The sequence below is a fragment of the Pinus tabuliformis genome, chromosome 1_2 (genome assembly GCF_031772625.1).
Source record: "Pinus tabuliformis cultivar Carrire ecotype Pingquan chromosome 1_2, CPIR1, whole genome shotgun sequence".
NCBI classification, from domain to species: domain Eukaryota; kingdom Viridiplantae; phylum Streptophyta; class Pinopsida; order Pinales; family Pinaceae; genus Pinus; species Pinus tabuliformis.
In genome coordinates this window covers 642837198-642854031 of record NC_142298.1, presented here as the reverse complement: position 1 = coordinate 642854031, position 16834 = coordinate 642837198, and the positions used below count along the sequence as shown (strand labels likewise).

General features: G+C 40.7%; 2 protein-coding genes across 2 annotated transcripts; both read left to right on the top strand.

Moving 5' to 3' along the window:
* Positions 1-398: 398 nt before the first annotated feature.
* Positions 399-2069, top strand: LOC149207304 (uncharacterized). Its single transcript, XM_089398001.1, has one exon. It carries the CDS (start codon positions 399-401, stop codon positions 2067-2069), a length of 1671 nt encoding a protein of 556 aa, XP_089254127.1.
* A 4044-nt stretch (positions 2070-6113) lies between these two features.
* LOC149207303 (uncharacterized) lies at positions 6114-7184 on the top strand. The gene has a single exon (XM_089393887.1). It carries the CDS (start codon positions 6116-6118, stop codon positions 7148-7150), a length of 1035 nt encoding a protein of 344 aa, XP_089250013.1. The 5' UTR covers positions 6114-6115; the 3' UTR covers positions 7151-7184.
* The last annotated feature ends 9650 nt before the right edge of the window (positions 7185-16834 follow it).

The following is a 16834-nucleotide window of genomic DNA, read 5'->3' as shown; positions in this document are numbered from 1 at the left end:
TTGAAGATCCAGATGGAGAACAGTTCTCAGCCACCTGGATTCTGCTTTCACCGGACGGATGAAGAATTGTTCACCCACTATCTGAAAAGAAAAGTATATGGGCAGCCTCAACCTTGCAGTGTCATTTCAGAGGTCAATCCATACGACTGCGAACCATGGGATTTGCCTGACAACTCATGCCTGAAAGGAAGAAATTTGAAAGGGTTTTTTTTTTTTCAAGCCCCAAAAAGGCGGAATACCCTATTGGATCAAGGAAAGTTCGAGCGACCAAGCTGGGTTACTGAAAGGTCACTCGAAAAAACTGAACTATTGTTGCATCCTCTGAAGTTCTAGGGATTAAGAAGACGTTAGTTTTCTACAGAGGGCGTGTTCGCCATGGAGAAAGAACCAATTGGCAGATGCATGAGTACATTCTTGATTATTGCAACGATAGCAATTCAAATACTGTGCAGCAATCATATGTACTTTGTAAAGTCTTTGAGAAGAACATTAGCAGAAGATGTAAACGTTGTTCTGCTTCATCCTTCTTTGACACCCACTTGTCTCCTTTCTATAGAATAGAACAACTTATCTTGGCTACTATTCCTCTTTCAGAAGATAATCCAGCTCCAAGTATTGTGACAGAGAAGAACATCAAGTTATTATTTGAAATGCAGAAAAAGGTGGATAGAATTCAAGGAAACTACTCTGGATCATTGGTATCTCTAAAGGATATCTGCATGAAGCCGGTTGGTGAGGAGTGTGCTAGTCAAACTGTTTTACAATACTATAAAATGAAACCAGAACTGTTTGATGATTATGAAGGGTCTTCACATGCGTTGTTTTGCTTTGAGCATTACACATCTTCGGAGCCATGCTTGAGTTCATATCATGCTCCTGTTGACCCAAGCACAATATTAGGGGGTTACAAGGGAAGCAACTATTCACAGGCTACTGCATTTGTTATCACATATCCTGTTAATAATGCTGTGGACAAGACAGGACATGAAAATGGAAAAGCTTTAGCATGGGAGAATTCTTTCATTCATTTAGTGAAAGAAGAGCTTATTCCAATGGCAAAGTTGCACAATCTTACTCTTGCATTTTCTGCAGAAAGTTCTTTGCAGGAAGAACTTAAGAGGGAGAGCACTGCTGATGTTGTAACCATATTGATCAGCTACATTGTCATGTTTACCTACATATCAGTGACACTGGGTGATATTTCACCACACTTTTCACCTCTTTATGTTTCATCGAAGGTGTTACTTGGTTTGTCAGGGGTTCTTGTTGTTGTCCTTTCGGTACTTGGATCTATTGGGCTATTCAGTGCACTTGGAGTGAAGTCCACTTTAATTATTGTTGAAGTTTTTCCATTTCTAGTGCTTGCGGTGGGAGTTGACAATATGTGCATCTTAGTGCATGCACTTAAACGCCAGCCAGTCGAATTGGCCATGGAAGAACGAGTGGGAAACACACTGGATGAAGTGGGGCCATCTATAACACTTTCAAACCTTTCAGAGGTTGTGGCATTTGCAGTTGGAAGTTTCATCCCTATGCCTGCGTGTCGAGTGTTCTCGATGTTTGCAGCTCTTGCGGTGTTAGTGGACTTCTTACTGCAAGTGACTGCATTTGTTTCTCTTATGACATTTGATTTGATAAGAACAGAAGGAAACAGAGTTGATTGCTTTCCTTGCATTAGAGTTAGTCCATCAACAACTGAACTTGAACATGATAATTTGGGCAGGAGGCACCAAAAACCTGGCCTTTTGGTGCAGTACATGAAGAATATCCATGCACCTGTACTAAGCATACCAGCAGTGAAAGTTGCAGTCCTATTGGTGTTCAGTGGTTTTGCTTTTGCAAGCATTGCATTAACTACAAGGCTTCAACCAGGTTTAGAGCAACAAGTGGTACTTCCAAGAGACTCTTATCTCCAGGGCTATTTCAATAACATATCTGAGTACCTTCGAGTTGTCACTCGAGCTACAAATGACTTCAATATTACACCAAATGGCATGCTTCTAGGGCAGGGTTCAGTTCTGAATGATGTTCTTGTAGCCAGATTCATACAGTTATATTTGGAACAGTGAATGGTGTTATTGGTGTCATTGCATCTTTTCCTCAGGAGAAATATCTGTTTCTTGAAAAGTTGCAAGCAAATCTTGTCAAAATGATCAAGGGAGTAAGGTGCTTAAGCCATGAACAGCGGCGATCATTTAGCTATGAAAGGAAGACTGTGTTTTTGAAATTACACAGCAGTTTCGTAGCGCGCTACGAAACTGCTGTAGCTGCATGTTACAATTGAGTTGATCAATTATGATTGACAAAGCGACAAATCTTTTTGAAAGGTTTTGTCATCACACAGGTACATGGGAAAGGCTTACAGCACATCAAAGACGTGGCAGTCTGCTCCATTTTGGGTAATTAAAGGATAAAGGACATGCTTCTTTGGATTCGAATATTTTGAGGAAAACTAAAGACCAGTAAACAGGGGTAGTTTCCTATCTTTCAGGGCATTGGAAAACATGTGTCATTGAAGACAACCGTGGAGCCTTGAAGACCATCACAACTAAACTAGAAGGGAACCAGATGTCAAAGAACGAGGAATCATCTTAATTAAAGCCATCATGCATGTAATATGGAGTTAGAGTCATAGTTGATTTAAATCTCTAAAAAAAATCCAATCAACACTTTGTTGTATTTATTAGTTAGTTAAAAGGTTAATAGGTGTCATTAGAAGTAGTTTTTGAATTCCCCTCATGCTGGAGGAGGAATCTCGATCAGTTAGAATAAGAGCTCTATATATAGCTGAAACAGAAATGTAATCAGGGTTGGAAAATTTTATGATACAACTTGTATTTGGCTTATGTAAAGACTCATTTTCAGTAATATAATTTTGACTTTACTTCTCAGGATTCATGAAGGATTTATTATGTTCAGAATATGTGATCTTGTCCTTTCCATAATTTTTACAGTGGTATAGATGTATAATCACTCAGAATTCACTGAATGTGCTCTGATTTCCTGTATGCATTTATAAACTGTGGTCCGATATGAGTTATGTTCTGAATGTCTAAATGCTGAGTGCCCTGACTTCTATGTAAGGTTGAGTTCACTGTTATATTGAGGTTTTGTTGACTCCATAAGCCCAATGGATAGTTGTTTAATGTGTTTCCAACATTCATATTTGTCACATTTATTCTATAAGAGTTAGCCATCTTAATCTTTATCAAAATCATTAACCTTTGAGAGAGCCCTCTCAGGTTGAGGAGGCTAACCCTCAGCCAAAAGTTGGTTTGAAACAGTTACTTAGAGTCAACCTGACCAGCAGCCTATCAGGGTCTGATTTTGAGATAACATTTTGGTGCGTCTACCGGGAGTCTGAAGATTATTCTTTCCCGAAATCAAGAGACTGAACTTCTGAAGGTAGCAGGAGCTCAGAAGAATTTTCGAGGCTGCAATCTACCTTGGCGACTCCATTGTTGAAGAATTCAAAATTCATACATTCATGGTGATTCCACTGGAGTTATGAAGGACCCAGAGGCTACCATTCTTATTTCAAGGTATGCATGCATAGATTTTTCAGGAATTCATGGTTTCCCAAATCATTTTCCCAAGGATGCATATTTTCTAAGGAATGGTCCAAAATTCAACGGAGAAGATTTGAATTTAACTTTGAAGCATATATCAGATTTTTGTGATTTTACAGAGCTTCTTAGAGTTAAACATGAGGATGTTTGCATTATGTTGTTCTATGATTCATTTCAAGGGAAATGTAAACAGTGGATTGAAAGCTTTCCTACCAAATCCATTAAGTCATTTGAAGACTTTTGGCTTATGTTTTTGGAGGAATGGATAGATAGATCAGATGTGGTGGCAAACTCTCCTTCAATTCAAGGTTTCAAACAATGGAATTATGATCATATTAAGGAAGAAATAGATGAAAGTTTTTCTTTGTCCTTGTCTTCGTATCTAAAATCATTTGAGTGCAAGGCAAAGGATAAGATGAAATTTTTGGATGAAGTTGCTAAAGACATTGAGAAAGACATTGAAGGCTTACAAGGTCAAATTCAGGCATATAGTCTTCATAATCATGATCATTATTTTCAGAAACTTTCTATGGCAGAACACAAGGAGAGAGTGTTGTTTCCTTTCTCTTTCACGATTGAGGAACTGTACGCTGTTGTTGAAGATCAGTTTGCACAACCAGAAAGTTACAAGAATCATCAAGCTGATCATGTATTCTGGGATCCTATAGCCAAATATATGGAAGAGTTTTACTTTCCAGTGTTTCAGTTTTTCTATGAAGATCAGAGGCAATTTCAGTGGCACTGGTCATCACAATATCATTGTGGCTCTGAACTCCAATGCAGTCAAAAAACTCAAATATCAGATAAGACAAATGATTGGCTACATTGGAAATTTCACATTGATTGAGCTGAAAGAAGTTTGAATTGATAGGGTAGGTAGGTAGGAAAATGCAAATAAGCTCAAGGTTGACTGAGCAATTTTTTTTTTAGTAGATATAGACTTCTCTCTCCTATGGTGATTATCAAGTTCAAGCCCGAGGTGAAGGCCCCAGAAGCTGGAAAGGGATGTTTGCCAAGCAAATTTCCGTTTGCTATAAAAAGAAATAAAGCACTGGACCTATGAGTTCTTAGTGTACTACAGGAGCACACTATCCCAAGTGGAGCCACTGTTATCACTTAAGAATTCTAATTTCAAAACCGCCCACATTAGTTTGATGGTAAAAAATTTGGTGCTAGTCTAGGTTTGAGTTTTTGTTTGCCTTAGAGTCTGAGTCTTAGGAGTCCACTATGCATCCTCATTCACCACTGGTCTCATAATTCACACAATTTCCATGTGTCAGCTTTGTTCAAAGGTTATTATGTGCTACAAAGCTCTTTAGGTGATTTCGTAGCGCATAAGTCAGTTTTAGGTGTTTTCGCAGCGCAACATGTTTCATGTGATTTCGTAGCGCAGAAACCCGGTCTAGGTGATTTTGTGCTGATCCATAGCAAATCTCACCCAGCTGTCATACTTATCAGAATCCACTGTGTTTTAGGTCGTTAGGTGTCTTGGTACTGGCACATGTTGCAGTTGTTGCTGAGAAGGAGACAAAGGGTTCTGTTTACGATCTGAATGTATTTAATGGAAAGTTGCTTGCTGGCATCAATCAAAATATTCAGTTATGTTGACACGAATAGTCCAGTGGGTTCGATTATATGTTTTATTTCAATGTGGTATTTTGACCTGTTCATGAAACACAATTATAAGAACAAATCAGTTGATGTTGTTGGGCACTGGGCCTTTATAACAGGTGAAAATGTGAGCCGTTCCTTGTCATGGGCAGTGAGCTGCTGCCGAAATTGCATTTAAAAAGGAGCGGCAGTAGAGACATTGTTTTGATTTTCAGCTTTGAAGATCCAGATGGAGAACAGTTCTCAGCCACCTGAATTCTGCTTTCACCGGACGGATGAAGAATTGTTCACCCACTATCTGAAAAGAAAAGTATATGGGCGGCCTCAACCTTGCAGTGTCATTTCAGAGGTCAATCCATACGACTGCGAACCATGGGATTTGCCTGACAACTCATGCCTGAAAGGAAGAAATTTGAAAGGGTTTTTTTTTTTCAAGCCCCAAAAAGGCGGAATACCCTATTGGATCAAGGAAAGTTTGAGCGACCAAGCTGGGTTACTGAAAGGTCACTCGAAAAAATGGAACTATTGTTGCATCCTCTGAAGCTCTAGGGATTAAGAAGACGTTAGTTTTCTACAGAGGGCGTGTTCGCCATGGAGAAAGAACCAATTGGCATATGCATGAGTACATTCTTGATTATTGCAACGATAGCAATTCAAATACTGTGCAGCAATCATATGTACTTTGTAAAGTCTTTGAGAAGAACATTACCAGAAGATGTAAACGCTGTTCTGCTTCATCCTTCTTTGACACCCACTTGTCTCCTTTCTATAGAATAGAACAGCTTATCTTGGCTATTATTCCTCTTTCAGAAGATAATCCAGCTCCAAGTATTGTGACAGAGAAGAACATCAAGTTATTATTTGAAATACAGAAAAAGGTGGATAGAATTCAAGGAAACTACTCTAGATCATTGGTATCTCTAAATGATATCTGCATGAAGCCGGTTGGTGAGGAGTGTGCTAGTCAAACTGTTTTACAATACTATAAAATGAAACCAGAACTGTTTGATGATTATGAAGGGTCTTCACATGCGTTGTTTTGCTTTGAGCATTACACATCTTCGGAGCCATGCTTGAGTTCATATCATGCTCCTGTTGACCCAAGCACAATATTAGGGGGTTACAAGGGAAGAAACTATTCACAGGCTATTGCATTTGTTATCACATATCCTGTTAATAATGCTGTGGACAAGACAGGACATGAAAATGGAAAAGCGTTAGCATGGGAGAATTCTTTCATTCATTTAGTGAAAGAAGAGCTTATTCCAATGGCAAAGTTGCACAATCTTACTCTTGCATTTTCTGCAGAAAGTTCTGTGCAGGAAGAACTTAAGAGGGAGAGCACTGCTGATGTTGTAACCATATTGATCAGCTACATTGTCATGTTTGCCTACATATCAGTGACACTGGGTGATATTTCACCACACTTTTCACCTCTTTATGTTTCATCGAAGGTGTTACTTGGTTTGTCAGGGGTTCTTGTTGTTGTCCTTTCGGTACTTGGATCTATTGGGCTATTCAGTGCACTTGGAGTGAAGTCCACTTTAATTATTGTTGAAGTTATTCCATTTCTAGTGCTTGCGGTGGGAGTTGACAATATGTGCATCTTAGTGCATGCACTTAAACGCCAGCCAGTCGAATTGGCCTTGGAAGAACGAGTGGGAAACACACTTGCTGAAGTGGGGCCATCTATAACACTTTCAACCCTTTCAGAGGTTGTGGCATTTGCAGTTGGAAGTTTCATCCCTATGCCTGCGTGTCGAGTGTTCTCGATGTTTGCAGCTCTTGCGGTGTTAGTGGACTTCTTACTGCAAGTGACTGCATTTGTTTCTCTTATGACATTTGATTTGATAAGAACAGAAGGAAACAGAGTTGATTGCTTTCCTTGCATTAGAGTTAGTCCATCAACAACTGAACTTGAACATGATAATTTGGGCAGGAGGCACCAAAAACCTGGCCTTTTGGTGTAGTACATGAAGAATATCCATGCACCTGTACTAAGCATACCAGCAGTGAAAGTTGCAGTCCTATTGGTGTTCAGTGGTTTTGCTTTTGCAAGCATTGCATTAAATACAAGGCTTCAACTAGGTTTAGAGAAACAAGTGGTACTTCCAAGAGACTCTTATCTCCAGGGCTATTTCAATAACATATCTGAGTACCTTCGAGTTGTCACTCGAGCTACAAATGACTTCAATATTACACCAAATGGCATGCTTCTAGGGCAGGGTTCAGTTCTGAATGATGTTCTTGTAGCCAGATTCATACAATTATATTTGGAACAGTGAATGGTGTTATTGGTGTCATTGCATCTTTTCCTCAGGAGAAATATCTGTTTCTTGAAAAGTTGCAAGCAAATCTTGTCAAAATGATCAAGGGAGTAAGGTGCTTAAGCCATGAACAGCGGCGATTATTTAGCTATGAAAGGAAGACTGTGTTTTTGAAATTACACAGCAGTTTCGTAGCGCGCTATGAAACTGCTGTAGCTGCATGTTAGAATTGAGTTGATCAATTATGATTGACAAAGCGGAAAATCTTTTTGAAAGGTTTTGTCATCACACAGGTACATGGGAAAGGCTTACGGCACATCAAAGATGTGGCAGTCTGCTCCATTTTGGGTAATTAAAGGATAAAGGACATGCTTCTTTGGATTCGAATATTTTGAGGAAAACTAAAGACCAGTAAACAGGGGTAGTTTCCTATCTTTCAGGGCATTGGAAAACATGTGTCATTGAAGACAACCGTGGAGCCTTGAAGACCATCACAACTAAACTAGAAGGGAACCAGATGTCAAAGAATGAGGAATCATCTTAATTAAAGCCATCATGCAAGGATAGTCTCCTAATATTTCTGGGCAGTTAAGAAGATTCAGCATCCAAGGTCAACATGGAGCATTAAAACACCCATCTCAGCCAAACTGAAAGAAAACCAGATGTCAAAGAACGAGGAGAAGCCATCATGCATGTAATATGGAGTTAGAGTCATAGTTAATTTAGATCTCTAAAAAACTCCAGTCAACACCTTGTTGTATTTATTAGTTAGTTAAAGGGTTAATAGGTGTCATTAGAAGTAGTTTTCGAATTCCCCTCATGCTGGAGGAGGAATCTCGATCAGTTAGAATAAGAACTCTATATATAGCTGAAACAACAATGTAATCAGGGTTGGAAAATTTTATAATACAGTTGGTATTTGGCTTATGTAAAGACTCATTTTCAGTAATATAATTTTGACTTTACTTCTCAGGATTCATGAAGGATTTCTTATGTTCAGAATAGGTGATCTTGTCCTTTCCATAATTTTTACAGTGGTATAGATGTATAATCACTCAGAATTCACTGAATGTTCTCTGATTTCCTGTATGAATTTATAAACTGTGGTTCCATATGAGTTATGTTCTGAATGTCTAAATGCTGAGTGCCCTGACTTCTATGTAAGTTTGAGTTCACTGTTATATTGAGGTGTTGTTTAATGTATTTCCAGCATTCATATTTTTCACAGTTGTTCTATAAGAGCTAGCCATCTTATCTTTAATCAAAATCATTAATCCTTTAAGAGAGAGCCCTCTCAGGTTGAGGAGGCTAAGCCTCAGCCTAAAGTAGGTCTGAAATAGTTACTTAGAGTCAACCTGACCAGCAGCCTATCAGGGTCTGATTTTGAGATAACAGATTACATGCTAGCATCTGTGTTACTTGGCAATGAAGGCAGAAGTTGACAGGCTCCTTCATGGGTCAAGGCTTAGAAGCTCAAATGAATCAGCATCTAGTTCGGTTCTCAATGCAGGGAATTGCTGCCTCGCAGCCTCCCTTGTTTTTAATTCGAAATGGACTCTGGTTCTTGGAAATTGATATGCATGAAACATTACTCAAGCCAATAAAATTGTGATTGTGGTTAATATTGAGGAAGGGAGGGGTGACTTTCATTTTTTCCAATTTTAATTTTCATGATAATACCATATATTTATCAAACAATTATTTGAATTTATTCCAAAATTCTCATTCTTTCTTGACTCATTTGATTATTCATCTTATACTTCAACATATAAGCACAAGCCTCACTTGTTTTGATCACTCATTTTTATTGTGAATGGACTATTAAAGCTATATCATTATTGGAAATTCATCTGCATGGAAGAATACTCAAAACAATACTCAAGGCCAAAAAAATAGAGTTATGGCTATAATTGAGGGAGTGATAGGTAACTATACTTTTTGCTAATTTTAATTTTCATTGTCTTACTATATATAGATTACAAGATTGATAAGAGAAAGTATATTTGAATATATTCAAAAGCCTTCATTATTCCCTTATTCATCGGATTATTGATGTCATGCCTCAACTTCTAAACACGACCCTTGGTGAGAAATCAGCCTTCGAGCTCCGAAAAGCTCGGATCGGATCCGCGCAGCACACTGCGAGGGCTAGCCCCTGCGCCGTCCCTCCTGGTGCCGCGATCGGTTACAGTAGCGGCCCTTGGCAGCCATGCCTGGTGATGGGGAGGCAGATCCTCCCCCCCTCCCTCCAGAAGTCATAGAGTTTCAGAAAATAATCGAAGCATGCAACAGACGCCCCCCTTCTGCTCAACAACAGAAATTCGTCAAGAAAAAAGATTGCATTCCCACGGTGGCTCTCCCCGAGGAAGAAACCTGCCGCTCGGCTCTGAATCTAGCAGAGAGAGGGCTCATAGGACAGTTCACCGGCCTTTGGCCATCGCCCAAATTTGTAGAAGACTGGATCAAGAGAAACTGGACCCCTCTGATCAAGGAAGGAATTAAATCTTACTTCGTAGGCAAAGGTTTCTTTGTATTTGTCTTTGAATCAGCAGAAGATCGGAGCCTCATCTTCAGGAACGGGCCATATTTCATGGGGGCCACAGGGACTATACTTAAATAAATGGTCTCCAGATTTCGATCCGACCCAGGATGTCCCTTCTGCGGTTCCAGTATGGGTGTGGCTTCCCCATCTCCCCCTGCATTGCTGGAGCCAGAAATCCCTCCAAATCATTGGCAACTCTCTGGGCAAATACATTGATCAGGCTGTAAGGAAATACCAATACTCCTGCGCCCGAATATGTGTGGAAGTAGATCTGGAAGAAGGACTACCTGAAGCAATAAAACTCACCGTGGCAGGATGGTCCCATATTCAGGAGCTGGATTATGAGCAGATACCCTTTAAATGCAGACATTGTCATGGCTATGGTCACTTCGCAAAACACTGCAAGAAAAGATCGGAAGAGCAGAGCCATCCCCCCAAGGGAGATCAATGGACTACTATCCAGAAAACGGGCAATGCAAAAGCAACAGGGAAAGGAGCCACAAAGGGGAACAATCAAGGAAAACCCAGCAAAGAAAATGAAACCCAACAGAAATCGGATGAGATCCCAAATCCTGAGGAAGCCTCTCCTTCAGAACCCCCAGAAACGGATCTGATCATACCAGCACAGGCCGAAGAACCACAGGCAAATAAAGAGCGAGGTGGAGAAGCACCGCTTGACTCTCCTCAGGGCAGCCCCTCCAGGCTCTCATATGCAGATATAACAAAGAAGAAAAAATTGCCAGAACCTTCAGACTCCTCAGAGGAAGAGACCTACGAGAGACCCTCGAAGAAAGCAGGCAGGAAGACCCACAAAGCAGTCAGGGAGGAGGAAGCAGAGCGTCTCAAAATGCAAGGCAGCCAATCCACAATAGAGATGACCATAGGAAGAAATACTAGAGGAAGATCCACCAAGGGAGGAATCCCAAACCCCTCGCCAGGTAAATAATGAGAATAGTCTCTTGGAACTGTAGAGGCCTGGGGACCCAACCAAAAATTGAAGCTGTCAAAGATCTAATGAAAATAGAACCCTCAGACATCCTCCTGCTCCAAGAGACCAAAATCGATGGGCAAGCCCTCAAGGATATCAGCAAATCTAAATGGAAAAAGAATGAAGGCATAGCAGTCAGCTCAAGGGGAACCTCGGGAGGCGTTGCAACTCTCTGGTCGGAAGATCAGTTTCATCTGGCAAACTCCCATGAAACGCAACATTGGATCTTCACGGAGCTCAAGCATCTAGAAAGTAAGTTATCTATAGCCTTATTCAATTTATATGTTCCTGTTAACTATGCAGAAAAAAGAGACTGTTGGAATACTCTCTCGGCCTTTTTAGATCAGCACTCCCTAAAAAACATTGTCCTGGGAGGAGATCTCAACTTAGTCATGAAGCCTAAAGAAAAAAGGGGGGGAAACAGCAACAGAGATCAGATGCTCCCTTTGGTAGAGGAAATAATGCAATAGTGGGATCTTCTAGATTTTGCCCCGGTGAGAGGCAAATATACTTGGACAAATAATAGAACTGGGCCTGAACACATCGCTGCCCGGCTGGACAGATTCCTAATTCAAAGTTCCCTGCTGATGGAAAAACTCCTCATATCAACAAAAATTCTTCCCAAGCTTTCCTCGGATCACAAGCCTATCCTACTCCTTTTGGCCCCCGCAGAAGATCTTGGGCCCATTCCCTTTAAATTTAATCCACTATGGATCGAAAAAGAAGGGTTCATGGACACCATCCAATCAGCTTGGGATATCCCCATCAATGGATCACCAAGTTTCGTGTGGGAGCAAAAATTAAAAGCCACCAAACAAGCTCTAAAGAAGTGGCTAAGGAACCTTCAGAACCCCACCACCCATCAGAGAAAAATCGATGTCCAGCAGCTGGAAACCTTGCAAATAGGTATGGAAGGGCTTCACATCACCCCAGAAATTTTAAATAAAGAAGCAGCCTTTCAAAGAAACATCCATCAATCCATCAGAAGGGAAGAAGAGCACTGGAGACTTAAATCTCGCAGCCTCTGGTTAAAGGCAGGAGACCGAAATACTTCTTTTTTTCACCGACAATACAAAGCCCGCCTATCTCGGAATCATATTACAGAGATCAAAAATGATGAAGGGCAGATCTGTAATAAATTTGACCAAATAAAAATTGCAGCTGAAAATCATTTCAAAGAACTATATGGCACAAGGCATGAAGGAAGCAAAGAAGATACCGAAAATCTACTCTCGCATATTCCTCATCTCATCAACCATGAGGACAATCAGGCATTACTGAAACCAGTATCTGAAGAAGAAATCATCAAGGTTATTTGGGCAATGGACTCAGATAAGGCCCCCGGGCCGGACGGCTTCACAATTCACTTCTTCAAAGTCTGCTGGGACATCATCAAAACAGACCTGCTGAAAATGATACACGGATTCTTTGGGAAAGCCAAGATTGGGGGAGGCATCAACTCCACCTTTCTTGCACTAATACCAAAAGAGGTCAATCCGGAAACATTTGGCAGGTTCAGGCCCATCTCCCTATGCAATGCCTCCTATAAAATTCTGTCAAAAATTATGGCAAACAGAATTAAACCCCTTCTTGAAAAACTAATATCCAAAGCCCAAGGGGGGTTTGTCAAAGGCAGACACATCTTGGATAATATCATCCAAGTGCAGGAAGCTATCCACTCCAGCAAACAGAGGAAAGAGAAGGGGATGCTGATCAAGCTTGATATGGCGAACGCATTTGACAGAGTCAACCATTCCTATCTTCTCCAAGTCCTACGATCCTTCGGCTTTCCTCCTCAGTTCATCAATCTCATCAAAGCATGCATCTCATGCCCTTGGATTGCCCCCATGGTCAACGGTCGTCCAGCATCCTTCTTTCAAGCTCACCGCGGATTAAGGCAAGGCTGTCCTCTCTCACCTTTCTTGTACATTCTTATGGCCGATTCTCTCAGCAGGAAGCTGGCTGCGGAAATGAACACAGGTGATCTCCCAAGAATCCGAATCGCAAATGCTCTAAACCCAATGAATCATGCTCTCTTCGCAGACGACTCTATTCTTCTAGGAGGAGCCTCCACTAGAATAGCAGCCAATTTTGATGTTGTTTTAAAAAGTTATTGTAGAGCTTCAAGAGCTGTGATAAATGACAGAAAGAGCTCGATTTTCGGATGGAATGTGAGTCAGCACAACCTCAATAATATAGCTCAGATCCTAGGATTTGAGTGCTTCGCCCAATGGGACAGCATCACATATCTAGGCTTACCCCTCACATCTGGAGTCAATAACAGATCTCTGTGGCAGGGTGTCATCAGCAAAATTAAAGACAAGATCAACTCCTGGGGAGGCTATTGGCTAACCAAGGGAGGGAAAATCATTCTTCTTAAATCCGTCTTATCTGCTCTTCCCATTTATCAAGCCTCCTTTCTTCTGGCCCCAAAACACATCATGGAGCATATCTCTTGTCTTCTAAGAGACTTTCTCTGGAAAGGAGGCAGAGGCAATCAAAATAAAATCCATTTGGAAAACTGGGAATTAGTCAAGTGGCCAATTCTGGAAGGCGGGCTTCAGATCAGAGATCCTGCTCTTTCGAATCTGTCACTTGGATGCAAACTCCTGTGGAAAATATATTCAGATCCTACTCATCAGATCAGCGAAACATTCATCGCCAAATATGCGCAGGGGATCTCCCTCAGGCACCTGACAGCAAATAATACAACAACAGGCACAAATACCTGGAATCTCTGTAGGAAAAGCATGAGCAGCTTCAGCAAACATCTATACCGCATTCCGGGCAATGGGGAAAAGACCCTTCTCTGGAAAGATCGCATCATGAACAGGCCTCCACTCAACTCCCACGCAGAAATCCGGGACATCAGAAACTGGCTCCACGATGCAGGAATAAGAAAGCTGAACGATATCTCTAAGTGGGACAGCAAAGGGAATTAGGTTGACTGGGCGATCCCTCCTGTGCCAGAGTAGCTTCAACATCAAACTGAAACTCTCAAATCACTGCTCTTAAATGCAGCGCCGGTACATCGCAACATCACAGACAGATGGGGATGGGGCGAAACTGGGTTTTACACGCCATCTTTGGGTTACTCTGCCCTTCAGATCAAAAAAGACAGCATGAGAACGCCATCGTTCTGGAAACAGGTATGGAATGCCAAGGGTCTTCCCAAAGTCAATTTATTCTTTTGGATCCTCATGCAGAATAAACAGCTCACAGGGGACAATTTGTCAAAGCGAAACTTTGTTGGGCCTCACAGATGTGTAATGTGCAAAAACTCAGGAGAAACAGCTTCCCATCTGTTTATTGACTGTGTTTTTGCCAAAGAAGTATGGACACTAACTCTTCTTGGACTGCCCGTCTCCCCGCCCCAGCACAGCTCCATAGCAGACCTTTTTTCTGGATGGCTCCAATACTACCCTCAATCCATCCCAAAGAAATCCTTGTGGCTTCACATATGGCTTTCCATTCCCAAATTTGTTTGCTGGGAAAATTGGCTTGCCCGGAATGACTTAATTTTCAATAATACCTCTCGCTCTCCAGCTAAAACCGTCTCAATTTCCAAAAGCCTTCTTATTGAATCTGTCCTCCAGCATTCTCAAATCTTTGAATCCTCCCTTCTCCCCTCTGAAATGGCATGGCTGAACCTCCACAGCCCTTGTCCCTCTAGCAAAATCCGTCCCCTTCCCCCTCCCCTCCCCTCTCCTCCTTGGAAAATCAGAGAATCTGAAGCGGCCTTTCAAAATTGGTGGAAGATCCAAAACACAACTTCAATCTTCTTTGACGGTGCCTCCAAAGGAAATCCGAGGGCTGCAGGAGCTGGAGGAGTCATTTACTTCGCTAACAATCTCAGGAAGGCCCATTTCTGCTAGGGGCTCGGCATCTCCACAAACAATCAAGCAGAGATTCTTGCCCTCACAAAAGCCTGTCAAATAGTTCGGGACGAAGGCATCAAAGAATGCCAAGTATTCGGAGACTCTGAAATCCTCATCAGGAAGATCAATTCAGAAGATCAGTTCAACAATGCAATCCTCAACAAGTCCCTGAACAGACTAAAGCTAATCCTGCAAGATTTTACCTCCTTTAAAATATTCCACATCCTCAGAAGTTTGAATAAGGAGGCAGATGAAATGGCAAACAAAGGATGCCTATTAGCTCCAGGAACTCTCAACTACAATGGCAACAGTGCTATCTCAAATTTCATACCTTAGCACAAGGGCAGAACAGATCAAGAAGCAGGAAGATTGGAGTAATCACTCTGCACATGCTCAAGAAGAATATGTCTGATATTTCTGGCACATTACCTGAAACTGGCCACAGCAAAATGAGCACTGATATTTCTGGGGTGTATTTTTCATTTCAATCTCAACACACAGGGAAGGCGCAGCTAGGAAAAAAGGGAGGCCTGCAAACGCTCAAGATCTGTATAGAGGAGCCTAGCTTCTTGACTCTGAAGGCGGCACAAGCACCTCTCCTCGATATCCAGATGGACTCATACGACACCCACATTGAGGAAGACTCTGCAGTCCGAAAGGGACCGGATGGAGGACCTTTCAAATCGGTTCATTGCCAGCGCCACTGTGCTAGGCTGCAGGGCTCCTCATCGGATAGCAATGGTCAGAGACTGATATTAATCGCCTACAACAGCCAGCAATCCACTGTTCCAGAATCCTCAACGACTTCCAGCTAAAACCACAACAAATCTCGTCTTTTGTCAGAAATGAGTAGAGCTCTGAGAGTTCCAGGCATTTCTCAGGCGCGCAGAATCCCCTAAGGTGGGAAATAGGAAAGGAAAGCATTGTAATTAGGCTGAATAAGCCTCGGTTCACCCAGATTTTTAAATAAATGATATCAGTTACCGTTAAAAAAAAAAACACAACCCTTGGTGGTTTCCACAACATTGGCCATGGTTTTCTACGCCTCATTTCGATAATACTTTTTAACTTTTCCTACACAAATTTTATATTGACAACTTATATTTTTGAAAAGGAAGAAGGTTATTCCATTGTTTAAGTTCATTACATAACACTATTTATAATTACAATAATGAGAGGAGTGGAAAAAAGCTCAGAAATTATGAAAATTGAATGCCCACCCACCTATTAACCCAGAACGAATTCTTGTGGGATCCCCTCACGTATTTACAATATTCATATTAGCCATCATAGCCATGGGTAACCTAACACCACTCACCTAAATTCAAACCTCAAACAAACTAAAACATACATATAATTACAATCTTTTAGAGATATTAGCTACATGATTTAGTTTTTTTTGGTTCGGACTTGGTCAATTCAATATATAGATATATAAAGTGAAATATATTTATAAGTAACTGTAATATTTAAAAACTGCAATATAATAAGAAATATGTACTTAGTATTTTGAAATTTAAAAAGGGTGTAATAAAAATGATTTTTTTCTTATTCTTAAATGATGATAATTAACGTTCATTAAAAATTATCTTTAGTTTATTTACTCATGATTATGATGATAATTATTATCTATTACAATTTTAGTTTATTGGATCTAAAGAAAATAAATATTCAAATTAATTAATATAAACCAATTCTAGTTTACTTAATTATGATGACGACAACGATTATCATTTATTGGAAACCAATGAAACAAACATTCAAATTAATCAATATGTTATGAATTCCACATTTTCAGTATCTCAAAAATGTAATAAGTTAAAAGTGGAGCATTTTTTTATTTCAAATGAAGATTCTTCCCAAATCTACCATGAATTTTGTTAGAAGTTATAGTTCCAACTTCCACTATGTTGATAGGAGTTTTGACCATGGAACATCTCCTTTATGGGAATCATAATTACAACAAGTGGACCTTCTCT

Excerpts from the sequence above, each read along its gene's own strand:
- LOC149207304 (XM_089398001.1), top strand. The coding sequence starts at position 399 with ATGCATGAGTACATTCTTGATTATTGCAACGATAGCAATTCAAATACT.
- LOC149207303 (XM_089393887.1), top strand. The coding sequence starts at position 6,116 with ATGAAGCCGGTTGGTGAGGAGTGTGCTAGTCAAACTGTTTTACAATAC.